General features: G+C 47.6%; 13 protein-coding genes across 13 annotated transcripts; 5 read left to right on the top strand and 8 right to left on the bottom strand.

Annotated features, from left to right (window-relative positions):
* Positions 1 to 1048: 1048 nt before the first annotated feature.
* V8C40DRAFT_231634 (uncharacterized protein) lies at positions 1049 to 2476 on the top strand (the record flags this gene model as incomplete). Its single annotated transcript, XM_083212971.1, has 4 exons — positions 1049 to 1224; positions 1276 to 1562; positions 1625 to 1740; positions 1792 to 2476. Coding segments are annotated over exons 1-4 (1124 nt in total), but the record flags the coding sequence as incomplete, so codon positions are not given.
* Positions 2477 to 2511: 35 nt separating this feature from the next.
* On the bottom strand, positions 2512 to 3438 carry V8C40DRAFT_261063 (alpha/beta fold hydrolase; the record flags this gene model as incomplete). Its single annotated transcript, XM_083219214.1, has 1 exon — positions 2512 to 3438. One exon carries the CDS (start codon positions 3436 to 3438, stop codon positions 2512 to 2514), a length of 927 nt encoding a protein of 308 aa, XP_083079790.1.
* A 962-nt stretch (positions 3439 to 4400) lies between these two features.
* On the bottom strand, positions 4401 to 5389 carry V8C40DRAFT_231633 (uncharacterized protein). The gene has a single exon (XM_083212970.1). It carries the CDS (start codon positions 5288 to 5290, stop codon positions 4457 to 4459), a length of 834 nt encoding a protein of 277 aa, XP_083079789.1. The 5' UTR covers positions 5291 to 5389; the 3' UTR covers positions 4401 to 4456.
* Positions 5390 to 5858: 469 nt separating this feature from the next.
* On the bottom strand, positions 5859 to 6621 carry V8C40DRAFT_261061 (FAS1 domain-containing protein; the record flags this gene model as incomplete). The annotated part of the gene is made up of 3 exons (XM_083219213.1): positions 5859 to 5984; positions 6048 to 6358; positions 6417 to 6621. The coding sequence occupies 3 exons, from the start codon at positions 6619 to 6621 to the stop codon at positions 5859 to 5861; spliced, it is 642 nt and encodes a 213-aa protein (XP_083079788.1).
* Positions 6622 to 7115: 494 nt separating this feature from the next.
* On the top strand, positions 7116 to 8505 carry V8C40DRAFT_261060 (glycoside hydrolase superfamily; the record flags this gene model as incomplete). The annotated part of the gene is made up of 4 exons (XM_083219212.1): positions 7116 to 7194; positions 7246 to 7492; positions 7551 to 7969; positions 8024 to 8505. The coding sequence occupies 4 exons, from the start codon at positions 7116 to 7118 to the stop codon at positions 8503 to 8505; spliced, it is 1227 nt and encodes a 408-aa protein (XP_083079787.1).
* A 384-nt stretch (positions 8506 to 8889) lies between these two features.
* Positions 8890 to 10443, bottom strand: V8C40DRAFT_279645 (chondroitin AC/alginate lyase; the record flags this gene model as incomplete). Its single annotated transcript, XM_083221267.1, has 5 exons — positions 8890 to 9041; positions 9097 to 9193; positions 9249 to 9605; positions 9668 to 10099; positions 10156 to 10443. The coding sequence occupies 5 exons, from the start codon at positions 10441 to 10443 to the stop codon at positions 8890 to 8892; spliced, it is 1326 nt and encodes a 441-aa protein (XP_083079786.1).
* Positions 10444 to 11172: 729 nt separating this feature from the next.
* On the top strand, positions 11173 to 12531 carry V8C40DRAFT_279643 (chondroitin AC/alginate lyase; the record flags this gene model as incomplete). The annotated part of the gene is made up of 2 exons (XM_083221266.1): positions 11173 to 12163; positions 12228 to 12531. Exons 1-2 carry the CDS (start codon positions 11247 to 11249, stop codon positions 12529 to 12531), a joined length of 1221 nt encoding a protein of 406 aa, XP_083079785.1. The 5' UTR covers positions 11173 to 11246.
* Positions 12532 to 12810: 279 nt separating this feature from the next.
* Positions 12811 to 15301, bottom strand: V8C40DRAFT_272300 (heterokaryon incompatibility domain-containing protein; the record flags this gene model as incomplete). Its single annotated transcript, XM_083220340.1, has 2 exons — positions 12811 to 14718; positions 14750 to 15301. 2 exons carry the CDS (start codon positions 15299 to 15301, stop codon positions 12811 to 12813), a joined length of 2460 nt encoding a protein of 819 aa, XP_083079784.1.
* Positions 15302 to 17390: 2089 nt separating this feature from the next.
* On the top strand, positions 17391 to 20106 carry V8C40DRAFT_231629 (peroxidase/catalase). Its single transcript, XM_083212969.1, has 3 exons — positions 17391 to 17864; positions 17939 to 18319; positions 18394 to 20106. Exons 1-3 carry the CDS (start codon positions 17535 to 17537, stop codon positions 19966 to 19968), a joined length of 2286 nt encoding a protein of 761 aa, XP_083079783.1. The 5' UTR covers positions 17391 to 17534; the 3' UTR covers positions 19969 to 20106.
* Positions 20107 to 20227: 121 nt separating this feature from the next.
* V8C40DRAFT_279641 (HD domain-containing protein) lies at positions 20228 to 20917 on the bottom strand. Its single transcript, XM_083221265.1, has one exon. It carries the CDS (start codon positions 20897 to 20899, stop codon positions 20273 to 20275), a length of 627 nt encoding a protein of 208 aa, XP_083079782.1. The 5' UTR covers positions 20900 to 20917; the 3' UTR covers positions 20228 to 20272.
* Positions 20918 to 21370: 453 nt separating this feature from the next.
* On the bottom strand, positions 21371 to 22415 carry V8C40DRAFT_279637 (uncharacterized protein; the record flags this gene model as incomplete). Its single annotated transcript, XM_083221264.1, has 4 exons — positions 22234 to 22415; positions 21984 to 22158; positions 21709 to 21930; positions 21371 to 21630 (listed from the first exon to the last, which is right to left on the bottom strand). Exons 1-4 carry the CDS (start codon positions 22387 to 22389, stop codon positions 21371 to 21373), a joined length of 813 nt encoding a protein of 270 aa, XP_083079781.1. The 5' UTR covers positions 22390 to 22415.
* A 906-nt stretch (positions 22416 to 23321) lies between these two features.
* Positions 23322 to 24998, top strand: V8C40DRAFT_272298 (major facilitator superfamily domain-containing protein; the record flags this gene model as incomplete). Its single annotated transcript, XM_083220339.1, has 4 exons — positions 23322 to 23787; positions 23855 to 24228; positions 24292 to 24588; positions 24648 to 24998. The coding sequence occupies 4 exons, from the start codon at positions 23322 to 23324 to the stop codon at positions 24996 to 24998; spliced, it is 1488 nt and encodes a 495-aa protein (XP_083079780.1).
* Positions 24999 to 25036: 38 nt separating this feature from the next.
* V8C40DRAFT_231622 (NAD(P)-dependent alcohol dehydrogenase) lies at positions 25037 to 26535 on the bottom strand. The gene has a single exon (XM_083212968.1). The coding sequence runs from the start codon at positions 26382 to 26384 to the stop codon at positions 25365 to 25367; it is 1020 nt and encodes a 339-aa protein (XP_083079779.1). The 5' UTR covers positions 26385 to 26535; the 3' UTR covers positions 25037 to 25364.
* Positions 26536 to 27820: the final 1285 nt, after the last annotated feature.

The raw sequence follows: 27820 nt of genomic DNA, 5'->3' as shown, positions 1-27820 counted from the left end.
TGCGAGGAGCTAGCGCTCAAGGTTCGGGTTTTGATAGAGCGGAACATCAATGTGGCCTCCGCCGCGGAGGCAGAATACGTTTTGGCTGAAGTTCAATTGGGAAGCTCTCTTCACGAACCCGGAACCCAGCCGGTCTTGGGATTGGTACAAGGATTGTATCATGGCGGTAAGCGCCCAGAAGTAATGCCAATAAACCCATCAGAGGAGGCAATATTGCAAGAAGACGGGAGTCCATTGGTCGATAATTCTGCTATATCTGGCACCGCTTTATTTAGTTGGAATTAGTTATAATATTACACGGTTTTGCTGTATGTGATGAAACCAGGTGCCATTACAAGCTTGATATGGGGTATCAGCATAACAAATTTGAACAAAACCCGAGCTATAATTGCTACAGTTCAAGCATCAACGGATGACATCACCCGAAATATCAAAACATAACCCAAATCGATGTCACCGAGTTTCAGACTTGTCGATTCAATAACCTCGGTAGACTGAATTCTTAAAGCAACGGACATAACTAAGCAGATGGCGAGACTCCGCTGCCCCGCCCACCCATCCTCAACAAGGGTCAATTGGTGTGGATATGCTTCGTCCGTTCAGTTGTCCGTAGTCCGGCTTCTATTAAGTCCACTCTCCTACTCGGTCGCTGCGTTTTGTGCATGCAGCAAACTTGACTCCCTACAAGGTAGACGGTTGATCACTAATTAAAAACCACAATGTCTAGTTACGGAGAAAAAATACTTTTCCCAGATAAGTCCCTTTATCTTGTTCATAAGATTCATCAGGGGACGAGTCTCGGCAAGATTTCTCAGTGGCAGACTCGGCCCAGGAAATTACAGGCCACCCCTAGGCCCAGCGGCGCTGCTACTTCATCCGGATCAACTGAGAAGAGAGAGGATGCAAACAAAAGGAAAATTCGGTTTATCGACTGCAACAGGCAGGAAAGTCGGCCTCGAGAGAACAAGAAACGACAAGAAAAAAGAAACACAGCCACTTTTCGCATCCAAAAGAAGCCTCTGATTCACCAACCCTCGAGCCAGCTACTGAAGCAGTCAACAAATGCTAGTCGAGTGCATCGTGATCAACACCTGAGCATAAAAGATCATGCACCAAGTCTACATGCAACTTCCAACCATGAAGTTCTGAGTCTTGCAATGCCACCTTTGTTGGATAGAATGCCTCCATCATTGTCCCATCATGTCATTCTATATATTAATTACTGTTGGTGAATATTGCCATTGTCCACTACAAAATTCCTAACGATTCTTACAGACTTTCACGTTATCGCCACTGACACATATCCGCTATCATCACTCTTATTGTTCAATCCTGCAAAGCAGCATTGGTTTCCCCGTATGTTAGGGGACGATGTGTGGCGCTACATCATTCTGTCATACTCTGCGAGGACTCTTGCAAAGGTCACCCAGAATAGCGTCAATCTTCAAGACGCTCGCAGCTTATTAAACGAAGCCTTGCGGAGACTGAATCACAGAATATCCACAGGATATATGCAAACCGATGAGACATTAGGCGCTATTGCCTGTCTAGCCAATTGGAGTGTAAGCTCTCTCCCATGACAGTATTTGAACGGCCAGAACAATTATCTGAAGCTCTTCTTTAGAATTCATTAGGCGACCACGAGAAATCATGGGCCCACGCTCGAGGACTAGCAGAGCTAGTCAGCATTCGAGGAGGACTATCCAGCATCAATGAGACACTCAGGTCCAAGATGTACCGGTAAGAGAGCGCAGAGCCCATGTTGTATAACAGAGTATTGACAATTTTCAGCGGCATTCTTGAAATCGCGGTAGACTCTGATAATATTCCAAACACCCAGCTTCTATCTGATCTCGTAGAGATTACTGGAGATTCCTCTGGTCAAGTCAATGCGATTGTCCCGGCGAAGCTTCCGTGCTCATGTGAAATAAGCATGGATTTAGCCAGTATATTCTGCGACATCTCATCGCTGAGCGGCGCGCTCCAAGATGCCATGATGAGGCAAACAAAACTCAATCCCCAATACATGGATTCGGCCGTTTTTGGCCTTCTTCAGCGACTTCTTCTGTGTACCTCTCAGCATATGAGCGCATGTCACAACGCATTTCGAATCTGTCTTATTCTATACATTAAGTCACTAACATGCACGATTGCACGATTCGTTGTGACTTCAACGACTCTAGTTAGAAAATTGCAGTCTTATATGGAAGGTTGCTTATTGACACCAACGCGCTTGACGAGGTGGATGCTATTCATGGGCTGCCTGGCCGCTGCAGACGGAACGCTCGAAAAGCAATGGTTCGTCTCATCTCTTGTTGAATGTTTGTCACAAGATATGAGAGGAGCGGATGGTCAATGTACCTTTCAAAACGAACTTAACAGTGTAATGTGGATTGAGTTTGTACATGGCAAGCATACAAATGCGATTTGGTCTTTATTAACTAGATAGTTCAAGGAAGAAGGCGATACTGTCTAGGCCTTATATCGATCTCATTCGATTCAGCCATCTCTCTACTCGTCTCCGTGCAAGCCCCCAAATCCATCCAAGAACATGTTGATATGCGTAGCAGTGAGCTTGGCGTACTGGTACAAAAAGCCATGTCCAGCCTTGGGATAGATGATGAGTTGAGAGTTGGGAATTTTCTTAGCCAACTCCCAGCTACGGCTTGGTGGTATAAGAAGGTCATCATCACCATTAATTACTAGAACTGGCATTTCCAGATCGCTCAGACGATCATATGCACCATTCTTTTCTGGCGTGTTCCAGTGGACCACGGCTTCAACTTGCCGAGCTGTGCCCTCAGAGTTAACGAACTCCAGGAGAGGGGCCTCACCATCGACTTTTCGTTCGTTGACGCGATTCCACCATCCCTGTGCTGCTTTGCGGCCAGCATCAGTCTGGTAGAAGAACGAGTACGCAATAGCATGCTGCACTTCTTCTGGAGTGCTTTCAGATGTTGTGAGAACAGCCATGGGCTCAGGCTGGGCTTTTTCACGCGGCCAAACAATACCGGCAATGTCCGATGACTCTTCGTTAGGAGCTGCAGAAGTAGTTCCCAGCAGGACGAGCTTGCGGACCTTGTGCGGTACTGTCAATGCCACCAATTGAGCGGAAAGCCCGCCCATTGAGAAACCGGCAACATCATAGCGGTTGATACCGAGGGCATTCGTGAGATTGATTTGGCAGTCTGCCCATCCCTGATATTTCATAGGGATTTTACCACCGCTACGGCCCACGCCAGCCTGATCAAATAGAATCACAGGCCGCTTTTCTGCAAGATTGTTTATGAGGATAGGGTCCCAGAAATCCATGTTGGATCGGAAAAATCCATGCATTACGAGAGGAAGGCCCTCTGAAGAGCCAATGCGACGGTACGCATATTTGACACCATCGGAAGCGATAATGTACTGCGTTGGAGCTGTTTGGTGCGTTGACATGGTGGATTATTCTTGTTTGTGGTAGCCTGAGCGTAGTGTGTATGAGGAGCTGTATGAGGGCGGATATCAAACTGAGCATTTTGCATTTGCGGATGGACCTGTTTATATACCATAACATAATGGAGTTTTTATTTCTCTGTTTATTACCTTTTTACCTCTTACCAAAATTCCATGATGCGATTTCTACTTTGTTCACAGCTAGGTCCCTTCATTGCTAGGTACAAAGAATCGCCATGGTTGAAATGGACCAGAACGGCAGAGCCTAACCTGGAAATTCAACGATAAATCAGGTTAGTTATTTCTATATTGGCAGGGATATTCTGAAACTCCCTGAGTGCAACAATTAATCTGTTCATACTCCGCAGAATAGTTGTAAATACCGAAGCAGTCTACAGGGCGGAATCGGGGCGTTTGAGTCTCGCCGCATCGGCGATCTCCACAAAATGAATCAAAACAGGTAATTTCCTAAAGGGGTAATTTGCACTGGAAACGGTTGGGGCACATCTCACTTGGTCGGCTGTCGCGATGTCAACACCCGTGTGGCATAATTCCGTTGCCAATTGTGTTGAAAAGATGAAATCACCGTCCTTCTCTAGATGGGGCCCATTACGTATGAACTTCCAAAATAACGCACTTAAGCAGCTGCCCCCATTTCGAAAGGGATGGGTTTGCCTGTAGAGTGCTGCGTATGTCATCCTACGGGAAACCGTCTGATTCCGTGGCAGTGGTGATTTGAGTGAGAGAGTCCAGTGTACAAATGGCTTACAGATATTAGTGAGTGATATTACTTCGAGAAGATATAAGAAGACTATCGCTTGGCATAGTCTTATTTTAGGTGGTAATTTACAACTTGACAGGGCTAGTGAACAGCTCTCTATATCTAGCCTTACGAAAATCGGTAAAGGTGAACTTGGGAAATAGTGAAAGAAACAGAGCGACTGTAACATTAGTCGCGTTACAACGAGCTTATAGTAGGCATAATATACAAAGAAAAAGCATATAACACAAGCTTCCACAGCTACCATACACACAAGCCATCTGGCGGTGGAGAATAATGCGCATACCAAGCTTCCTCATTTTCCAGGTTGACATAAAAATATGGCGCAACCATGTCAGCCTGAATCTTCATCCAATCCTCTATGTCGATGGCATCACCAAATTCGTCCGTCGCCTCTTTTGGCGGCAGCGAATCGACCCATCCTCGGACAATATTCACATACCCGTTTGAAGAACCGCCAACCAAGCTCAGTAGAGCGGCTTCATCTACCTGGATAAAGTACGTATGCCTCGAACCGCGGTTATGAGAAGTAGTATCTATATCATACCCTCCTTGGACTTCAGAGCGCGCCCACGCCCTAAATCTATGCTTCAGCTCATCTAGAGAAGCGCCCTCGAGCTTATGATCCTCGACAAAGACCCAGTCTAGCTTGTCAGCAATGTCGGGAGCATCTGACTCGGCGATTTTCTTGCGTGTCCTTTTCTCGACAAGATCTTTAAAGCTTTCCCAGGTACTCTGGAGCTCCGGCTTGTAGCTGCATCGGTAGATGACCCAGCCCCATTTCTGTTCGCTCGAGCCAGAGTTCAACATCCACTGGATTTTGCGCTCGTCGGAGAGATCGTACCATTCCATGCCAATCGATCTCGACTTCTCATGCGAGCTAGCTAAAGCCATGTAGGGTCGCCTGGACAAGCTTATTCGAGTTGATTGATAGGCTGAAATGATGGCGCTTGGGTAATGTTTGAAACGTGCGGGCTGCTGATGAAAGCTAGAGTAGAGCTGTTTGCTGATAGCCATCAGCGACCGCGGCAGCTGGGCTTTCAGGCCGAATTGCCGCGCTAGAATAGCAGCCATGTCGCTTTCGGCGAACAAACACGAGATATTGAAAGATGAAGGAGGCAAAGGGTCAGAAGATTAGAGGCGAAAAATTGGGTGAAACGGCGTTGACTTGGCTATGGAGTTGGTGGAAGTAACATTGGAAGTGCAACCGTGGCGCATACGCACGCTGAGCCGTTGCGCTAGGCAGCGAAAGATGCCCAATGAATCAAACGGTACCAGAAGATTTGACAATTTACAACATGGAACCTAAACTCGATTATTAAGTCATACGAGGAATGAAGTAACGAAAACATACTGAGATGATTGCATCTGTCATCTATATGTCCACGGTCAAATTCGATATGGAGAAGTAAACTGCGAGCGGAGCACCTCCAAAAATTATGTAAACTAACATCCATCTATCGCTCCGTAATGATACCTAACTAATCGCTATTTCATATTTTGAAGCTGTAAAACATGATTTAAGTGTGGATAAAGGTCAATCAAATATTCAATCAGCGGCCGGCAGAAGAATAAAGTTTACAGACCATGGAACAAACTACTGCAGCGGCCAGAAGGACAAAGTTTAATGATGTAACCAAGCTCAACAATACGGCAAAGCTGGGTTTGAGCAGCTCCCTGGTATAAAACCCTGGCTGGTTTTCCCCAGATCAACTTCCAATATCTGCGCTGAAGGATCTAACAAATGATCGATAATGTGAACGATACCCTATGATGTACCCGTTAAAGTATATTCTTAATTGCGTAGCGCCATGTTTCAAGACTGCCTTACCTTCGTAATATGAATATCCGCTTCAGTGACACTGGAAACTTTATTCAGGGTAAGATTTCCATTGACGATCTGCGCTCCAACAAAAAGAAAGGTCCCTGTCTGAAAGCGCGTATATGTAGTGTTAAAATTCTTGACCAAAAGTTGAGAATTCGGCACGTAATGGTGCTGCAGGAGATTCCCCAGCCACCATTTGCCCTTTGGAGTAGCCGCAAACGTAGAATAGTACGCCCCCGTATTTCTGAAAGCTGTATCTGAAGGGGCGAAGAAAGTGTATGACCAAGAAGGAGCTGTATCAAATGCTTCGCTAAATCCTATATAATCGTCAGCCGTCATTTATAACTGGCGAGAAGTAACATCAAGCACGCATACCGGCGCATTCACTTAGCACAGTCGCTAGGACGCTCAGATCATCTCTTGACTTGACAAAGTCGAGTAATGTGTTGACAGCGGGATCTTTAGGAGGGATGTAAGTGCCAGCTGGAGCTGGATAATATGCCAAGGGATCGTGATCAACAACATCCGCAGAGGCGAGACATCCCAAGAGGGAGAGGAAAAGGATTCGAAGCTTTAACATTCTTGCTGAAAAATGCATGTTTCCAATTGCCCAGAATGAGAAAGATTGATGATAACAAAGATTTTCCTGGCTGTTAGTTCCAGATGAGGGCAGGTCTTTAGGCGGAAGCTGACCCCAAATGTGCTGCTTATGGAGATGGACTGGGGCTACCAGGGGCGGCGTAGAACTGTCAACATCGGTAAGCTTTGCGCCCGGCGATCCCCCGCACGATGCTCCGGGACAGGGTTCAAGCGTCTGGAACTAACCCAGGCCCCAGACTTTAGCATAGTCTAAATGTCTCGGGGCAATCCCAGGCCCGGTGAGGAGAAGGAATTCGGGGTTGATGGTGGTCTAATCATGAGCTGAGCCAAGAGATGACGAAGGGCTGTGAAGAAGTAAGGGTATATGGTAGCTTTGAGGAGACAATTCCAAGTTCCATCAGAAATCCAACACTCTAGGATCACAGTTTCCTTTTTTTTTCCTTCTTTTCTTTTGCCCCGGTCTTTGTGCCCACAATGTTGGCCACAACATTACTCGTTGGACTTCTGGCGGTGCCTTGCTTGGGCAGTGTAAATCCAGCAAAGCCTCAGATGGGTAAGTAAAAGCATCGACTCGTTATGGATTAAAACGACTAAATATCGCAAGGATGGAACACCTGGAACACATTCAAGAGCAATATAAATGAGACATTGATCAAGACAAGCGCAAAGAGCCTAGTAGACACTGGCCTTGCTCGGGCTGGCTACAAGTACGTCAACCTGGACGATGGGTGGCAAGCCTTTACACGAGATTCATTGGGTCGTCAGCAGCCAAACTCTACCAGGTTCCCCAGCGGCATTAGGGCATTGGCAGATTTCGTGCATGGTCTGGGACTAAAGATTGGAATTTACAGGTGAGCGGGTGATGCACATCCATCCGAGAAGCACTCCACTAACACCAAGTCCCTCAAGCGACGCGGGCATATATGACTGTGCCTTTTATCCTGGAAGCTATGGTTACGAGGAGCGAGATGCTGCTACTTATGCGTCATGGAAGATAGATTATCTCAAGTATGATAACTGTGGCGGCTTCCATGCCGGCACAGTTTCTCCTCAAGAACGTTTCCTGCGCATGGGCGACGCATTGAACCGATCTGGCCGCGACATCCTCTACTCGTTATGTCAATGGGGAAATCAGTTTCCGTGGCATTGGGCATCTTTCTCAGACAGCTACAGAATCTCTGGCGACATTAAGAGTGCATTTGGCGAAGATAGTAGTGGTGTCTGCCAATCTGCTTACTGCCTGAATACCGGTTATGCAGGAGTCAGTGTGCTGACAATGATCCGCAAGATGCGGGAGTTGTCGCGATTCCAAAGACCTGGTTCATGGGGTAAGCAATATTTTTCCATTGGCTACTTAAGAATTGCCTTTTAACTTGACCTAGGTGACATGGATATGCTCGAGATCGGTACTGGCACCATGAACTTATACCAAGAGCAGACCCATTTCTCTTTCTGGGCGGCGCTCAAGTCACCGCTGATCATTGGCGCCAACATCAACACGATCAGCAAGTCATCTTTGAACATCTTGCTGAATAAAGAGATCATCGCAATCTCTCAGGATGACGCAGGCGTAGCGGTCAACTACCTGCCCGAGCTATCGACCGAGCACAAGATCCAAGTCTGGGGTGGACCTCTTTCTTCTGGCAAGTCACGCTATGTGGTACTGGCTCTCAACTATGGTCCCAACATCACCGACATTACCATTCCTCTCAGTGGATTGCCTGGATTGAAGGGTTCTAGTCTGTCGGAGTATTCCGTACGAGACGTTTGGGCTGGAAAGCAAGGATACCACGGAGGCAACAAGCTCGTACTGAAAGATGTGGCATTGAACCAGACTAAAGTATTAGTTTTCTCAAAGAAATAATCCATGAATCAGATAGAAATGTGATATAGCAAAGAGTCCAAACTTCCACAGCTCGCTGAATTCCCATTGTCTTCGTGTTACTAGTAGCCAGGCGTTGTCTATTACTTGTCCCATAACAAATTCGGCGGTGCAAAGACAACCAAGCACAACGGTTTGCATGCACCAAACTTGGAACTACTTCAAGATAGACCATAATATTACGCAAGAAGTATATTGAGAGTCAAATAGCATTGTCCCATCTGAACTAATCGACTATATCTATTCCGAGGTGAACCGGTGTTGACGCAATTGCTACTCTAAGAAGAACATAGAACGAGACAGAAGGTCAATATTAGTACGTTTATTAGATACATCACTATTCTATTACGCAGCCAACTATTGTGTTCAAGCTGAGTTGATCATGCCCTTTCCCTTTGGCCCAATTTCGCCACCTCCCCAGATAGTCCTGCCATTGTCATTAAGGTACTGACCCTTCTTGTTATAGGACCAAATCAAATCGCCCCAGCTCGGATGGTCACCGGGGCTGGTTGTACCGGCTGTTTTGTGAAGTTAGTCGAAGTTTGTTTGACGGCTGGTGTCGACTATACTTACGGTTGCCTTCACCTCCGAGACCATTGATCGTGACCTTCATCTTGGTTGTATAAGGAGCGCGAAGTCCCCGCTTGACGACATATTGGTAGTATAAAATCTACATCAAGGTCAACACAGCTCTCAGGGAAGATGTCATCGAAGGTACAACTTACATCCCAAACTTTAGGTGGCGGCTTGGCGACTCCTCGACTGATATTGGATGGCACAGCCCACGGCCCATTAATCAGAATTGCCTCGCATCGGTAGAACTTTGGGTCGTAAGGCACATCGTATCCCAAGTTGTATTTGGCTGTGTATTCCGCAGCCTTGAGTAGAAGATTGTCTCCAAGTGAATACACATCCGTTCCTTGAGACTGCATGATTCTAGCCGCTTCTGCAGTCCAGCCTAGGGCGCCTTGTGCATGGCCTTGGTCGCGACCAGTTTCTGCACCTTGTCCCGTTTCTGGCTGGAAATTGCCATATATTCCAGCACACAGATCGTTCTGAAAGGCGTATACAGCGTAATTGTACTACCACTGTTCGTTAATCACGGACATCGCGTCTCGCCTGTGGTTGGGAAGTTGGAGCTCACCAGCGTCACGTCGTCTAAGTAAACGGCAAAAGATAGCAGTGCCTTGATACTAACCATGCCATAATTTGCCTGGCCGATGATGACGGATTGCCGTGCGAATAACCAGTACAGCTGGTTCGAGAATCCACTTCCACCTGAAGCTTTCGCCCCGGCCTCGATCCAGCCCCCTTCCCATCGCATGATTTCTGCCGCATTCGCAAACATGTCTCCTTCAAGTCCGACGAGAAGTGAGGTGTCGGTGCCAATGATAGAGGTCAAATTAGTGCCCCAGGCGTCTAGGATCGTGGTTGACCGATCCCAGTGGCTCTGGTTCTTCGTGATATACCACATCAGTGCATTCTGGTAAGCCGCGCGCACATCATTACTAAAGGTCGTGTAGTTATTGCTACACCCACCACGACAGATAACACTCTTTGGGCCTTGCATAGTGTACTATAGTCGAGAATCAGCGTCATGAAGGTTCCAAGCGGCGGATATGTCTAGCTTACGGAGGCTTGGGAGAACGAATCCGCACTGAATTTCTCGTATGCTGATTTCCATGGCTCTTGACCCTTCGCTACTCCCAATCGGATCCGCTCGAGATCGTCATGAGTATGCCAGAGTCCGGGATGTACGAAGTCGCCGACATGCTTTTTGGACCCAAAAACTTGAGGGACGACCGGTACAGGTCCATTGAGTATTGGAAGCCCGTTCAGTGGCCCAGTGGCAACGACAATGTTGACCAACAGCCCAAATGCTGTTACCACTGAAGCAAAGCTCGACCCAAGCAGAACCATCTTGATGCTTATGGTGAGACTGAGGATGTATCACCACGTGCAAGATGTCGAAGTGAGCGCTCATATGCAAGAGGAAAGCAAACCCCAAACGACCGAAGGCAGGGGCAATATTAATGACAACATTGTCATGTTCAATCAATCTCTCGGCCTTCACTAAGCCAAGATCCCTGTACCCCGAAACGCTGGATACCGACTTTTCGTGTTGTTTAACCTCTTTTCTCCACATTGTCCCCCTCTCAAAACACACATAAGCGCAAATATGGCGCGCCGGCCTCCGGGTCAAGTCCCGGAGCAATTCCCGGCATCAGCCATCGAATGACCAGGAGCTCAGTTTCGGCCCGGCAATTGAGCAATAGCAGCAAGGGACGTATTGCCGCTACAATAGGAGCTTAGATCCAGCAGCAGAACTGCATACCCCACGAGAAACCCTTGTCGTTTTCCCCATAATGCTCTCCTGTTTGTTTGGCTGTTTCGCGGGGTAGTCCGGGGTAGTCCGGGGTGCTCATCTATGAGTTTCTGCGGTCCGAAACTCACTCCGATTCTGACTACAGGGTTTTCTTGGAGCTCACCACGGCTGGTGATGAGTTGACGCGTGTGGTTTCAAACTGACCCTTGGGTTGCATCCGCTCAGCCCAGGTACGAGCTGTAATTAAACCCTATTACAGTCGACGAAGAATGGTTGTCATGAAGCAGAAGTATAAATGAAACAAAAATCTTTGAATGGAATGGGTTCCTGGACGCCCGTAAGCTAGTGCCTTCTGGAATCTCGCAAAAGTTTTATTTGCTTTCTCACAACCCTGAACATGGCGCCTTCACTTGTTGCGGCGTTGCTCTGTAGCTTCGCGCTATTCGATCTGTCTCAAGCGGCGCCTTCGTCGACTATCGCTTCCCAACCCCTTGATTCACGCGCTAGTTTTGTTCACCCGGGTCTCCTCCACACCGAAGCAGACTTTACCCGTATTAAATCGAAGGTTAACGCGAAGACAAATCCGTGGTATGCGGGTTGGAACAAGTTGGTGGCACACGCCAACTCTGGCTATGTTCCCAGCCCCAAGCCCACCGTCTATCGAGGCACGGGTTCGCCTGAGAACTATGCCAGCCTGTATCGGGATGCGGCTTCTGCGTACGCCAACGCTATCTACTGGAAAGTCACTGGAGACACAGCGTACGCCACGGCCGCGGCAAAGACACTGGATGCTTGGAGTAGCACTCTCACCTTCATCGACGGTACCTCTGACAAGTTCCTCGCCAGTGGCATCTATGGATACCAGTTGGCCAATGCGGCTGAAATCCTTCGTGGCTACTCTGGCTGGACGGGTCTTGCTGCCATGAATACTATGCTTAAAAATGTGTTTTATCCTATGAACCATGACTTCCTAGTCAACCACAATGGTGCCAAGATCGATCACTATTGGGCCAACTGGGATCTGGCAAATCTCTGCACTATGTATGCTATTGGAGTTCTGTCCGATAATACCACTATGGCAAACGAAGCTGTCAACTATTTCAAGAGCGGTGCGGGTAACGGGGCTATTGAGAAGACCATTTGGGTTACATACACTGAGTCGGGGAGCAGCAAAATCCTAGGGCAAAACCAAGAAGCTGGCAGGGATCAAGGACACGCCATGCTAGATTTTGCGCTCCTGGGAGTGCTTGCTCAGCAAGCTTACAACCAGGGAAATGATTTGTTTGGTTACCTATCCAACAGAATCTTAGCAGGGTAAGAACTTCTGTCTCGATCTCTATGTTAAATGATAGGATGAAGCAAGGCTAACAACGGTTAGAGCGGAATACGCAGCCAAGTACAACCTCGGCTTCGACGTTCCTTACACCACGTATGTCAACAGTGATGTGACTCAAAGCGTCATCAGTAACAACAGTCGCGGTGATATCCGCCCAATCTGGGAACTGATCTATGGTCATTACGGATCTCTCAAAGGTTTGAACGCAACCTGGTCGAAGCAGTATCGTGACCTAGTTGTGACCAATGGAAGCGGAGCCGAGGGTGGTGGCGGAGACTATGGCCCGAACAGTGGTGGTTATGACCAGCTCGGATTCGGTACCCTTCTGTACCGTCTGGATGCTTGAAGTCGCGGGTTAGTGGACTGAACACTACCAATCTTCCAGTCAAAGAGCTTCGGAGGCACAGTTGATGGCACAGTTTGCGTGAAATGCGTCGAGTTCGATCTTCATCATTAGTTATAAATATACAATATAGGCGACATCAGTACCTCGTGAATTACTTCAGCATATATAATTTCTACTATCTTGCAGATACAAAGCAATCGATTTTTGATAAGTTTACACTATTAGGCTTATTCATTAATGCTATTTGGCAGGTGTTGATGACAAGAGAAAGCTCGCTATCTAACGTATAACAATCTCCTCAAAATCGGATATATCATCTTCGTGATCAAATAGCTCACCATGCATGATACCGTGAACATACACTTCTCCTATCAATTCATATACCTTAATCGGATGAAGACTCTTATCTGTTTGACCCCACCAACCTCCCTTCTTTTCTTCAAATGGCATATCCATCATAGGTAGCTTCCTGTCTTTATCGATGTAGAGAGGGCGGAGCAAAAATGGCCATTCTGACCCCTGAATTGCCCATACCTCGTCTTCTTTTCTCATTCCCTCGGGGCCAAGCCCAAGAAGCATCTTCGTTGTTTCTTGCCGGTCGCTGTCCGCAGAACAAGTGAAGAATCGTCTGACGTACTCATCGTCCAACTGCATTGCAAATACGGCCCTTCCTCTTGCCCAGTGAAATTGACGAATAAGATGTAAACAAGTTTGTGAAAAGTCGGTTGCTTCATCCATGTCACGGACACAACTGAGGAAGTCGTGTTTGTCAAATATTCGTGACGGCATCTTTAAACGCTTATAAGCCTCATAAAGGTACTTTTCGTCGATTCCCTTTATTGACTGTGCACGAGAGATGATATCATAGGTATCTTGAGTAAGGACGTGGTCAATAGTTTCATTTCCAGCAGCGGACGCCAGTTCCACACACAAGTATTGGGATATACCGTCTACAATAAACCTCTCAACTTTCCATACCGGCAAGGATGGGCCGTTGATGGATGTGAATTTATTCCCAGGGTGCCAAGATCCCAAAGAGATACAGGACAGGAATACCTCAACAGGCGACAACTGTTTGGAAGACAGGTCTTTATCCTTACAACGGATGGGATATTTTGATGCTAATAGGCTTAGGGGGCCAAAAACGTTCATTAAAAAGGTAGCACAAGGTGCCCACTCTAGGGCTGAAGGGAATCTTGAAGACCCTCTTGAGATACCCAGCCTTCGGCCAAAAACATGGAGGTTATTGCCCTTGACGTGGAAGCGTTGTGTCTGTACGGCCAAAGTTGAGCCATGAATGTTGAAATCGCTCTTGGAACTATTTAGGAAAAGAGCACCACCATTGGATAAGGAAAATTGTTCCCGGTTGGCCAAATTTGGGACCCATGAAGGTAATTCGTGCTTGGCATCCACCCAAGATGGAACACTGCGGCGTTGAAGCGTATACCCGGGCCTGTCACCTGTTTGCACTCCAGGAGTGATGAGCGCAACTGCTCTGATACCCAATTTACTGTGCATGAGACGAAGAATGAAAGCTCGGAAAACGTCGGCAGTTGAAAGACTGTAGTCTGGAACAATTGGGTTGTATGCGGATATGGATGAATTAACATCATTTGTCATGTTAGACAGGCGCTCCATGATTGCTTCTGCCAAGCCAAGAATTCCATAAACAAAGTCTCTCGGGTCCGTAGCATAGGTATTTGCACTGCGCCAGAAAACCCAGGCTAAAACAGATTCATAGTCTGGCACGCTGTGTTCATCGCTGGCCACTCCTGGTATCTGAGAAACAAACTTCATAAGTTGATTCATATCTCCCAGGCATGCCCTTAATATGCTCTGCTGCATTACTGCTGTACCAGCAGTCCCATTATTTCCATATTGCAATTCCATGGTAAGTCCAAGCGTTTGCAGAAACAATGCTGCATTATGAAGGTCATCTTGGTTTATGAAATGATCTCCGCAAAGGATCCTGATCTTTTTTGCCAAGGCGAACTCTTGCAGTGTCCAGAGTCGGTGAAACCATCGTCGCGACATGAAACTGATCAGCGTGTCCCATTCATCTTTTGACAGCAGATGTTGTGGATACTGCACGAAGAGGCTTCTTGATGCATTTGCCCTAGGAGTCCATGCGGTTCCATACCTTTGTGCCATGGTAGATAGATCGCTTAACACGAGATAGGGCTTTGGCTTCAGAATCCGTTGTTGGTCCAAGCCAGACATCAACGACTGCAGCATGTTCGTAAATTTCCTTCATCATGGCTACCTGTTCACTACGCTCTCTGATGTTCTCCTGGTCGATGCAGAGGGAGTCAATCCAATAATAGGTCCCTTCATCTAGCTTGATAATGCGATTCAACGCCAGAAGAAGATTTTTTGGCATGGACGTTGGAACGCCATGCTGACCTTTATAGCGGAACACTGGATCTTCATGCTCAGGTACTCCGCGAGCAAACCCCCAAGTGTAGCTCAATGCGTGGTATGCAGGGGCTGTAGCCAAGGGAAACACACTCCAAGACAAAACAATATCTGCATCTGCGGTTGAATTGATCCGCACCAGGCGGATGCAGCCACCATGAGGAAGGCCACCATCCGTATGAGGCCGACAAGGGTCCGTCAGATAATAGCGCGTCAAGCTGAATATGGATCCAGGGAAAGATCTTTGACCGAAATGTGATTTATCGAGTGAGAAATATCCAGCCACAAATATTCCAGCAACCAGAATTGCAGCAACAATGTCTACTAGAAGAGGAAGTAGGTTGCGCGGAAGCATTTTACGCTTCTTAAAGTGATTATATTGGTGCACAGTAACATACCACTAGAGAGTGATGTGACGAGGAGTCCATTCATGCAGGCTCGCGGAATGGTCCAAAGCCAAGCGGTTTAATCACGTGAAGAAGGATCATCAGTTTCATGTAGACAACAAGAACTCCAAATAGAGATCATTTAAGGTCTTTTACCTCTGTATGTGATTGAATTGTTTTCTGTTCCTCCCGTTTTGACCTTAAAAGAGGAGAATAAGATGATGTTAGACATACAAATCCACTAAATTTTGAAGAGATAAGCTTATATAGGGTAACACGACTGTATTATACCTGGGCATTATTTCTCTACTACCTAGGGGGAAAATATTACGAGGCAAAGAGAAATTAGCCACTCAGATGTTTGAGATATTGTATTGCATTCTTATGTGAGTATAACTTAAGCAACCGTGCAATCGGCGCTCATTTGCAAGTGTGAGCACCTCTCAGTAGCGCTGCTACAGTTGTGTCGACTGTACGCTTTAGTTGTTCGGAACAGAGCCATAGTCTTTGTTGATGAAGGTGAAGTGTAATTCTTGTCCTTATTCGCTACATAGCGACTTGCAGATTCCCATAGCGATGCCGTCCCGCTCTAGAGGCGTATTTCGAACAATATTTGTTCAATTATATTGACAACGTGCAACACTCCTAAAGAACTGATTTGAAACCCACTTGATCAACTCTCAGCCGCTGGCGGCTGGGATGCGCGCGCACCGCCGTTGACGCCTAGGCACTGTATTTGTCCCGAACAGGGCAATAGAACACATGTGGGACGGTTGTGTGGGCCAATTTTACCACCTAAACAAGATGCAGAGCTATGGTGGACAACTTGGGGAATTAGACGAGAACCAGAGAGAGAGTGCTGATGGCAATTGTAAAAATCGCCAGAAGATTTTGTAACTGCATGTATACGAGTATATATTTCGCTATTATATTTAGAGCGGCAATCAGTGGACCCTTACATGCGGAAACAATGCATGCATTGTCATCGCGGTGCTAATTATTTGCATGCATGCTTACATGCAAGTTTTAGCATCATGGCTCTTAGACTGAGGTGTGTATGGTTCGTCACATGGCGGGCATCGCAGGATACGAGGTTTCGTGAATAGCGAGAATGTATGGATAAAAATAGCTGTGAGCAGATGGCGCAATGCCCTTACGAATATCGTGTCGATTCTAGGCTTTTGAAGCAAGTTGCGATATCGTTTGATACAAGGTCATACGTGGCTCAAAAGTTGTCTCAACGGCCAGGGAAAACGCATCACATAAGATACTATGCCCCCTTTTGTAGCAACTCAAGAATATTATATACGCACAGAATCCGTCAAAGTCGTCTCAGTAATAAAGGATTGAACTTCGGCCAATTATCTCGAGTTTATATCTAAGCGGAGAATGAAAGCCCGAATATCCAACTGCTCGCGGAGGGTGCTCCTCCGGATGTACTGAGTCGCTGACAACTACTGGAAGAGGACACACTCGGCTGCTCAAATATCCGACCTAGTATAGTCTATTGCTCATTATGTCTCTGCAGCAAATGTACCCTTTGGGCTAACAATGCCGAGCAGCTATAAGCACTGGACACAAGTATCGCTCGGTGCTACCAACTCGGGCTAGCTACCTACATTAGAACACAAAGTACCGAGAGCTCACCAACAGCCAAGCTGCTCTGTAATGCGCGAAAGCTCGGATAGTAGTATCCGAAGCCAAGCAGAGTGGCCAATCCGCGAACAAAGTTGCCCCCATCTTTAAACTTCCCCTCCACAACGAACCCCGCTTGTCCACTTGGATGCCGGCCCAGAGCTAGAAAGGACGTGGGCCTTTGAAATTGCGAGGCGGCGGTTCGTCAGACAAGCAGGCGATGACACAACCGCCGCCAATAGTGTTTCACCGCAGATCCAGATGAGGATTGAGAGCAGCGCAATCGCGACATGTCGGAAGCCCGATGACATGCGACTTGGTTGTGAGAGAACGCGGGGTTGTCCGTAACCCCTCTCCAATTCTCTCCTCTTCGCTTGGCGTTTTATATGTTGTGGTCTCCTCTTTTTTACCTTTCTCTCGTCTCTTAGACTTTTGTTTCTTTCTTCTCACAACATTTCTTCAGTAGTCTCGACAAGTTTTGCTTCTGGAAGTGACAAGCTTGATCTATACTGTACCCTCTACTGTTGTCAATCTCTTTCCGTTTGATAGCAATTACAGACAGCAAAAATGGGCGACGCCGGCAAGTGTCCTGTGAACCACGTCAACGCCGCGGGCGGCGGAACCAGAAACAAGGATTGGTGGCCCGAGTCTCTCAAGCTCAACATTCTTCGCCAGCACACAAATGTGACGAACCCTCTTGGAGCCGACTTTGACTATCCCACTGCTTTCAAGTCTCTTGACTATGCTGCTGTCAAGAAGGACCTCACAGCCCTGATGACTGATTCCCAAGACTGGTGGCCCGCTGATTTCGGTCACTACGGAGGTCTGTTTGTTCGTCTGGCGTGGCACAGCGCTGGTACATACCGTGTCTTTGATGGTCGCGGTGGTGGTGGCCAGGTAAGCAACCTTCGATGTTATTCTTTCGACCAACACCTTGAGCATATGTAGCTAACTGATTTACCATGTAACAGGGCCAACAACGATTCGCACCACTCAACAGCTGGCCGGACAACGTGAGCTTGGACAAGGGCCGTCGTCTGCTGTGGCCCATCAAGCAAAAGTATGGCAACAAGCTTTCATGGGCTGATCTCTTCATCCTGTCTGGTAACGTTGCTCTCGAGTCCATGGGATTCAAGACGCTTGGATTTGCCGGCGGCCGTTCAGACACCTGGGAAGCCGATGAGTCTGTCTACTGGGGTGGCGAAACTACATGGCTTGGCAACGATGTTCGATATTCGCATGGTTTTGCAGGCCCTAACGACCCTGCCGGCGCAGGCCACGGCGTCCTCATCGTAGACGAAAAGAAACACAAAGACATCCACTCTCGCGACCTGGAGTCTCCCCTCGGTGCTGTATGTTTCTTTTCTTTTATTTCTATCTAGGTTTAGCCACAAAAAACACTTAGCTGACGATACAATACGTATAGGTACACATGGGTCTGATTTACGTCAACCCAGAGGGCCCTGACGGTAGTGCCGATATTTTGGCTGCCGCTCGGGACATCCGTGTCACTTTTGCCCGCATGGCCATGAATGATGAAGAGACTGTCGCCCTTATTGCTGGTGGCCACACCTTCGGTAAGACTCACGGTGCTGGTCCTGCAAGCCATGTTGGCACTGAGCCCGCCGGTGCTCCGCTCGAGAACCAAGGTCTCGGCTGGGTCAGCTCCTTCAACTCTGGAAAGGGTGCGGACACCATCACCAGTGGCCTTGAGGTGACCTGGACCAAGACACCAACTCAGTGGAGCAACCAGTTCTTCGAGTACCTCTTCAAGTTTGAATGGGAGCTTACCACAAGCCCTGCCGGTGCCAAGCAGTGGGTGGCGAAGAACGCTGATCCCATCATCCCCCACGCTTTTGATTCTTCCAAGAAGCTGCTGCCTACCATGTTGACCACCGATCTGGCACTGCGTTTTGACCCTGAGTACGAGAAGATCTCTCGTCGTTTCTTGGAGAACCAAGATCAGTTTGCTGAAGCTTTTGCCAAGGCCTGGTTCAAGCTGACACATCGTGACATGGGACCTCTCAGCCGATACGTCGGCCCTGAAGTCCCCAAGGAGGAATTTTCCTGGCAAGATCCCATCCCCGCTGTCAACTACACTCTTATCAACGACAGCGACATTGCCACGCTCAAGAGCCAGATCTTGGCATCCGGCGTGTCACCATCCAAGCTTGTTTCTACCGCATGGGCTTCTGCTTCGACCTTCCGAGGCAGTGACAAGCGTGGTGGTGCCAACGGTGCTCGTATCCGCCTGTCACCGCAGAAGGACTGGAAGGTGAACAACCCTCCTCAGCTGGCCGAGGTTCTGCAGGCTCTGGAAAAGATTCAGCAGAACTTCAACGGCTCTCAGAGTGGCAAGAAGGTTTCTCTTGCTGACCTGATTGTCCTGGCGGGAGCTGCTGCTATTGAGAAGGCTGCCAAGGATGCAGGACACAACATCACTGTCCCCTTTACTCCTGGCCGTAACGACGCTACTCAGGAGCAGACTGATGTTGAGTCAGTTGGCCACCTCGAGCCCTTTGCTGATGGCTTCCGCAACTACGGCAAGTCGACTCCAAGAGTCAAGCTGGAGCACTTCCTCGTTGACAGGGCACACCTCCTGACCCTCTCTGTTCCCGAGCTGACTGTTCTCGTTGGTGGTCTACGTGTTCTGGGCACCAACTTTGACGGATCAACTCACGGTGTCTTCACCAACCGTCCTGGAACTCTGACCAACGACTTCTTCGTGAACCTCCTGGACATGGGAACCGTCTGGAAGGCCAACCCCTCCGACGGCGACCTCTTCGAGGGCAGCGACCGCAAGAGCGGCGCCAAGAAGTGGACTGGTACCCGCGTTGACCTTGTCTTCGGCCATCACCCTGAGCTGCGTGCCGTCTCCGAGGTCTACGGCAGCTCTGATGCCAGCCAGAAGTTTGTCAACGACTTTGTCACTGCTTGGACAAAGGTTTCTAACCTGGATCGCTTTGACCTTAAGGAGTCTGACTCTAGACCCCGTTTGTAAATCCGAAGCTTGGCGCAAAGCAAATTATTTGATGCCGCTCAATGTTTGATGTCACAGTCTGAAGATTTGTATGAGCAGAATGTATTTAAAATAAAAGCATCGAGCTGTATGTAAATAATAAAATTGGTAAAACTGTAACTGTATGTCTCCCAGTAGTCAATGTACGTGAAATGACCAGTCAATGAGTCTCCCCTATATAATCGCAACTCTCGTGGCAAACTTCATGCTTGACTATGGTAGTAATATTTATCAGATGAATGTCGTTTGGTATTGTATAAAAAAAATCCTTTTCTCATATAATCCCTCATCTTCGCTCAATCTGCCTCTGGATTGCCTCCCTCCAACTCTCCAAATCTCTCACTACGAGTCCTTCAATCTTCGCCTCGTCGTCCCACTTCCTAAGCTGGCACATTTCCTGGCACCACGGACCTGAACTAAACGCCTTTACTTCCTCTGAGGACATTGGCCCGCCTTGGTAAAAGAGGCTCTTTTTGCTTGCTTCTGAGAGTAAATCATTATAAGACTCATCTACAGCACACAAATAGCGTTTGGCTGCTACGTGCGATTCCACTAGACGAGCGACTTTGTCTGAGAAGCCTAGTGACAGCAGGAGGCGGGCTCCTAGAGTCTCATGCCCGACACGTCCAACGCTTTGTGTAGCCGGAGCATCTCCCAAATTCTGAATCGGAAGACTTGCTGAGGCAATCAAGTCATCTGCTGGAGCGAATTGCCCAACGTCATGAAGTAGGGCAGCAACCTGTGTAGCTTCATCCACGGCTGGAGATGCCTCGGCGGCCAACGCAGCACATTGCAGGGAATGCTGCAGCTGGGAGATTGGCTCACCGATGTAGGGAGTGTAGTCTGAGGTTTGAAGAATGGAAATTATGTAAGAGGTGACAGCCTCTGGCTCAAGGGTTGCAGGGATGGCCATTTTGATGATGAAAGTAACGACAGGCAGTAAGGCTGGTCTTTTTGGTGGCCAGTATGTAGACGACTGGAACGTATTAGATATACAGCACTCATGCACATATCATCTGTGGGTAAGCACTATATCGGCTATGTGAGATACTGGAGTATTCGCTCCATATCTCCACCCCCCAATCTTCATGCATTAACACGTGTATAGATCGTCCACTCGGCACAATGCCGTCTGCACGTGGATGGGTCGAGTCCTGTTACAAAAGATCTAGCCCAGAGATCGGCTTAGGAGAGTTTGCCGCAGGGAGCCGACTTATATGAACTTCTTGAGAGAACTTGAAGAACCATCGTTTGAGTGAAGTTCAAATGCGCATAGCGTTCACTTTGTCGGGCAATACGGAGCAACACTATCTTCAATTATGCAAACTAAATCTTTACGTGAAGAATTTTCCAAGAGCTAACCGAATTATTTCTAAGTTTGTATCTAGAAAGCCAGTTGGCGGCCGGCATCAACGCTCAGCATCGGCGAACCGAACGCGTATCTCAAAGCTCCATCTTCATATGTTTCTCCCTCCTTACGCATGTGAGTGGCAGGCCACTCTTTCTTCCTCAGTTCATAGTAATCTTGATGCAAATCACCTTCACTAGCACGGTTATACGTAGCATAGAGAGCTTTGCGGTTCTCATTGCTGTGGTTAGGCCCACTGCGGTGAGCCAGGTATGAAGTGAAAATGAGCAACTGGCCTGGTGATAATGTCAGAAAATGCCCGACATAGAAGAAGAAGAGGAAGTGATCATTCATGGCTAAACAATTGCACTTACCGGGCTCGAGCTCAACAGGCTTCCACTCATGAGAGTCAACCCACTCATCGGCGATACAGTGATCCTCAACATTGAGGGGAATATCCATGTTGTGGCTAGCATCAACAACCTCTAGGCCTCCGTTGTTCAGGGTCGATTTGTCAACAGCAAGCAAGATGGTGAGATGCTTCACATCTTTAATGTGATTGTAAGCCACGGCATCAATGTGAGGCGCAAATCCACCTACTTCAATTAGCCATCTCGCTTCTTTCTCATAGAAATGCAAAAACACCTACCACTTCCTGCGAGCTTATAATTAATCTTTTCTTTGAAAAGATACATGGGCTCTCCTGAAAGCTCCTCTAGAATCCCCAAGAGCCTTTCGCCGCGGAGAAGTCCATTGAACCCCTCGTGGCTATCGGCGTAGTTTTCTGTACGGCAAAGAACCGTCTCTCCACGAGAGTTTATCTCCTGTTCATTATTGTAAATATGTCTCTAAAATACCACATACAATGGCATGAGCTGTCATGGTAAAATGATTCTCACCTCGTAAGGCATAAATTGAGAGTCGGCAGTTGGCGTCCAGTCGTGGACCTCCTGCGCCCACTTCTGTACTTCAGCAGTCTCGGCATCGTTGAGGATATCTCGAACGATGAGATAGCCGTTCGCCTTGAAGAAGGCAACCTGTTCAGCTGACAACATGGTAATGCAATGCACTCTCGATAAATGATAGACGACATGGGTAGCAGGACCTGCATAGAGCTTACCAGGTCTTTTGTAACCCCGAACTCTTCCTCTTTCTTTTACCCGCCCTTCTTCTTACACGAACGGCTTGCATCGCATCGTATACTCGGAAGTTTCCCGCCAAGCTAGGCATATCGCTTACAGGAATCCTCTCCCTAGCCGACGGAGATCATTCTTCTAGGATCCACGTCGAGAAGCTTGTGGATTACGGGACCACCCCACCAAGTGGCTAACATGCCGAAACTGGATAAACTGGAGGGCTGCCGGTGCGCCTCCCGATGAATCAAGAGATATTCTCGGCCCACGTGGGTGCCACTGCCGGCCGATCGGCACGAGGCACGACTTCTAAGTCGATATATCACCAATCGCGAGGCAGATGGCTAGAATCCTGATGGACGGATAGGGTATGATTGACAAACCTGCAGCTGGAAATGACTTCTCACCAACACACGCACGTGGGAATCGGAAAGCTCACGAGTGATTCAGGGTATCGCCGTCGCAAACCCCTCAGTGGATGAGATTTGGACTTTTGCGTTCGTAATGATATCAGCTTCTGGCAGCGGTTCGCCGCTTTACTACGGGTCTATCAAGATTTACTACTTATATGCTCTCTTGATACGAGCCGAGCAAAAGTTCACCAATGGTTCGCAGCTGCATCTATTCACGTGCATGGTCTAGAGATAACAGGCAAGTTCATCGGCGAACCAATCTTGTTATCGTCTGCCGCATATAAAGTTACATTGGATAAAAGTATAAGTCCCCAGTTGCGTGTATACTTTCCCTGAGACAAGACACTGAGACACTGAAGGAGGACAAAACCTTTCACTCACATCCTTTCCTGTTCTTGCCGTTTTAAATCTTGGCAAATTTATTTACAGCAAACAGCAGAGATGGATGCCAAGACTGCTCAGGTCGATGAAGTGGCTGTTTCGCCTACTCTTGAGCCAACCAACGACTCCAACAAAGATGTTGTCGCTCAGCCAAGCACGCTATCGCGTGCCAGCCGCATCTCGTCAATCTTGATGGTCCTTGTCGGCGGCTTAGCCCTGTTCTCAGACGGTTACAATGCACAGGTCATCGGATACATGAATCCTCTCTTTGCAGAGCTGTATCCCGATGCATTCACCTCGACCATCAAGACCAGATTGTCCAACGCTTTTCTTATCGGTGAGGTGTTTGGCATGCTGTTCTTTGGATGGGGAATCGACAAACTTGGCCGCCGGACGGGTATCTTCTTTGCGACTCTGTTTTTAATCTTGGGTATTGTGTTGGCTACTGCAGCGCATGGCAAAACCCCCACTGGCATGTTCTGGATGATGATTGTTGGCCGTGGTGTTGCTGGGTTCGGAGCTGGAGGTGAGTCTGATGTCTCAAATTCAACGTAAACAAAAAGATCAGCCACTGATGATGTCCGCGACAACAGGAGAATATCCCACATGCGGTACTGGCAGTGCCGAAGCTTCGGATGAAACTGCTTTTGTGAGGCGGCGCCGCGGTATGCTCGTCGCTGTCGCCACTGACTTCGCTATTGATCTCGGATTTGTGATGGCCGGTGTCATCGTGCTCATTGTCCTCGCAGCCTACCATCAGCATATCAACGATGGCGTGTGGCGTGTCTCCTTTGGCCTCGGTTTCATTCTTCCTGTTGGACTCTTGTTCTTCCGTCTTCGGTTGATCAACTCATCGCAGTATAAGAAACATGCGATGAAGACGCACATTCCATACTGGCTAGTGATTAAGCGTTACTGGAGACCCATGCTCGGAACATCTCTGGCATGGTTTTTCTACGATTTTGTTGTAAGTGAAACTTGATGTCTTTAGGAAGTATAAGATGATGATGTAATAACCTCTGTTCAACAGACTTATCCGTTCGGAATCTTTGGTTCCACCATCATTGGAACCCTCAACCCCAACAACACTCTCGTCCAAAACATCGGCTATGGCACTGTTCTCAACTGCTTTTACCTTCCTGGAACTCTCATTGGCGGTATTCTCATGGACAAGATTGGCCGCAAGCAGACCATGGCACTGGGTTTCTTCCTCTGGTCGATCCTTGCCTTCATCATTGGAGGCGCCCTCAACCCCATCACGAGTGTATTCCCGCTTTTCGTCGTCTTGTACGGCATCTTCAACACTCTTGGAGAGATGGGACCAGGCGTACGTATATCTCGTATTCGCAATCCGAACATGCTTGCAGTGAAACTAAAACTTTCCAGGTTGGCACTTTTCTCTGCGGAGCTGAATCCTTCCCGACGCCAGTACGAGGCCACTTCCTTGGCCTTGCCGCTGCCGTTGGAAAAGCTGGCGCTGCGATTGGGACCCAAGTATTTACACCTATTCAAAACTCGTTTTCTGATTCGCAAAAGGGAGTTCAGGGGGTCTTTCTTATCGGTGCCGCATTTGCCATGGTTGGTGGTCTTGTCACATGGTTCTTGATCCCTGACAAGGAGAAGGACCTTGAAAGTGAAGATGCCCGATTCCGCGCTTATCTTGAGGAGAATGGATACGAGGGAACCTTTGGAGAGGCGGCCGATGACGAGATTAAAAGCTCTGCTTTCCACATTTAGGCCGCACTGGTTGAGAGAAGAGGAAGAGCTGGATAAAGTTCCAACGAAACGAAAAGTATGCCATTTTTAACGCTTATGAAATATTCTTTAAATAATAAATAATGACCGCAGCAAGTAAATGACGTCTAGTACATTTCCTATCCCTCCGGGGGGTATTCTAATTCTGCTGCATCCACTGATTTGATGTATTACAAGGTTTGCTGAGCAATAGCGTAGATGAAGTATTTCTGGTCAAACAATGCTAGTATCTGAATAACACTGACAGCATTAACGACGGCAGATAGATACGCCTTGAACATCGTTGCTATCATGGGGGTGACTTGTTCGTTGAGTGTAGGGTATCGTTCCAAATCCCAGCGCCATCATTTATGCCTTGCTGGAGACATGTACAATCACCTTTCCACCACTCGAGCCCTTCTTGAGATGCTCAAATGCTTCCAAAGTCTCTTTAAACTCAAATGTCGAGTCAATGACCGTTTTGATCACTCCGTCTGCCAACCACTTTGCAACTTGTGCAAGGTCATCGCGGTCATTCTTCGTCATGTACAGCACGAATTGGTGTTTACCTCCGCCCAAGAACGAAGGAAGGAATTTTGCCGCCAGGACGTTTTTAACACCACTTAAAGACGCCGGACCACCGACCAGTACAAAGGCTCCCTCTGGCTTAAGGTAATGGCTTGCCTGGTGGTAAAGGTCTGAAAAGGAAGAGCCAACGTTATCGACAATGTGATCAAAGATTTTGCCGTTCTGTTTCAGCTGTGCCACGACGTCTCCGGTCTTATAGTCGATGATCTCATCCGCTCCGACTCGCTCACAAAGTTCCTTTTTCGCCGTAGAGCAAGAAACTGTGACATGGCATCCAAGAGCTTTTGCAATCTGGATACCAATGGTACCAACTCCTCCAGATCCACCATTGATAAAGACTTTCGAGCCGGTTTGGATGTATGGCTTGATAGACTGATATGCTGTCAAAGCTGTTGTCGGCGCACCTGCAGCGAGATCTAGATCGAAATTTGACGGTAAAACTGCATAATCTGCGCGATTGGCGATGACATATTGAGAGAGCGCCCCAGGGCCCTTGGTAGGGTCCAATCGAACTAATACGACGTCTCCAGTCTTAGTGTCGGTAACATCATCTGCTACTGAGACAACTCGGCCGCTGAGATCCATGCCTAGTGTTTTAGGGAAGGTTGTGATCGCTTTGGACGCGAGGCCCAGCCTGAGCACTTTGTAATCTGCAGGATTAAGGCCGGCACTGGCAACTTCGACAAGAACTTGTCCATTTTGGAGGGGCGCGGTTGGCTGCGCAACATTGTCGAGAAGCTTCAATGTCTCCTCGATAGGTCCAGGAGCGGCAACTTGCCACGCCTGCATGGTTTTGGACATGATGAACGTAGATCGTTTACAGACTGCGAAAAAAAAAATTATGGTTAGGATGAATTGCGAAGAGAAGAATGCTATAGGCAAAATCTTCTCTTATTTGGCAAAGAGGCGAAATAGTAGACATATAGCTACTTCAAGCCGAGGTGAATGAAACAGTGTACGGAAGAATGTCCGCCAATGGCATCATAGACGGCGAAGCCGAGTCATGGACGCGGACACAACTAACTAATTAGGAAACCTCCACCTTCTGCAAATGTAGCCAAATTCTGAGAAAATGGAGTGATCGGTCGAATAGAGTGTCCGTTAGTCAGGAACTGGCGGGTCCGCTTTTGCGCAAGATCTGGTCAATTAATCCGTCCGAATCTTGAAGTGTAAAATATTGCGCCAGCCGAGGTTCAAGTCTGCCGAGTTGTAGATGATGCTATGCTAGCTATAGAAAGACTAGATGTTTTAGAAACAAGAGACTTGTCCCTGGCTTGACGATCGACCTACAGAAATAAACGACTGATCACATTATTTACACGATTAAAAGCGATGAACGTTTCCCTGGGGCCGTAGCGCCCAATGTTAGTCGTCTATCATAGAGCTTGCTAGAGAGTTCAACGAATAGGCAGCAACTTCCAAGCAGAACTCCCAAGCGCTTGGAATATTTCATACAGGCTCTTAAATAATCTCTAGGCACAGCGAAGTAATATTGGTCACAACGCAAGTGCCTTGGTAAATAAATCTCATAAAATTACAATATTCTCACGATTTGACTAAAGCCGATGTGGTACGACGCTTGTGTGCTGAAAGCGTGAACATCAGTCATAATGACTCACACGCTGTGACCAAGGTGGAATAATGCCTAAATTCGCTAGGATTTTGGAGCGTCTCGAGGGATTCGGATTTGATTTGTCGGACTCTGCGGGTTCCGCTGTCAATCACGGCTCATGCCTCTAAAGTTCGGTTCGATCGGCCGCTACCGATCGGACCTAATCTAGGATTTGATTCTAGTAAATTAATTTGTTGATTAATCATAAAATTTCGTCAAGTTAGCCCTTGTTGTTCATTAAGTCACACAGAGCGTCAAAACGATATGCTCACAAAATGCTTCGTAATACTACGACCCAGAGGACTGGTTCATTCTGAAAACGTATGCACGAATCAAGATGATGAATAATTACAGGATATTTGTTTCTCCATTATAGGCCATACATATGACTGAGATGTATGTTCAATTAGCTTAGATCCCTACAAGACTCTGCTCGGGCAGAGAGCCTTTATAGAGAGCCCTTATATATGCATGATATTTATTACCTAGTACTAATCCCTTGTATTCGACCTGTACGGTTACATTCATGGTTACTAACTCTTTTCAGCATAAATATACAAAATCTCATTGTGTTTGAACCGATATCGTTAGCCCTTCTCTTATGTCTCGGGACGGGCAAAGCTTT

This window comes from Trichoderma camerunense (assembly GCF_050948025.1).
Source record: "Trichoderma camerunense strain CBS 138272 chromosome Unknown V8C40scaffold_1, whole genome shotgun sequence".
In the NCBI taxonomy this organism is placed as follows: domain Eukaryota; kingdom Fungi; phylum Ascomycota; class Sordariomycetes; order Hypocreales; family Hypocreaceae; genus Trichoderma; species Trichoderma camerunense.
This window is presented reverse-complemented; position numbering and strand designations above follow the sequence as displayed.

Coding starts and splice junctions, on each gene's coding strand:
- V8C40DRAFT_231622 (XM_083212968.1), bottom strand. CDS start 26,384: ATGTCCAAAACCATGCAGGCGTGGCAAGTTGCCGCTCCTGGACCTATC.
- V8C40DRAFT_231629 (XM_083212969.1), top strand. CDS start 17,535: ATGGGCGACGCCGGCAAGTGTCCTGTGAACCACGTCAACGCCGCGGGC. Junction 17,865..17,938: donor GTCGCGGTGGTGGTGGCCAG/GTAAGCAACCTT, acceptor ACCATGTAACAG/GGCCAACAACGATTCGCACC. Junction 18,320..18,393: donor TGGAGTCTCCCCTCGGTGCT/GTATGTTTCTTT, acceptor CAATACGTATAG/GTACACATGGGTCTGATTTA.
- V8C40DRAFT_279641 (XM_083221265.1), bottom strand. CDS start 20,899: ATGGCCATCCCTGCAACCCTTGAGCCAGAGGCTGTCACCTCTTACATA.
- V8C40DRAFT_231633 (XM_083212970.1), bottom strand. CDS start 5,290: ATGGCTGCTATTCTAGCGCGGCAATTCGGCCTGAAAGCCCAGCTGCCG.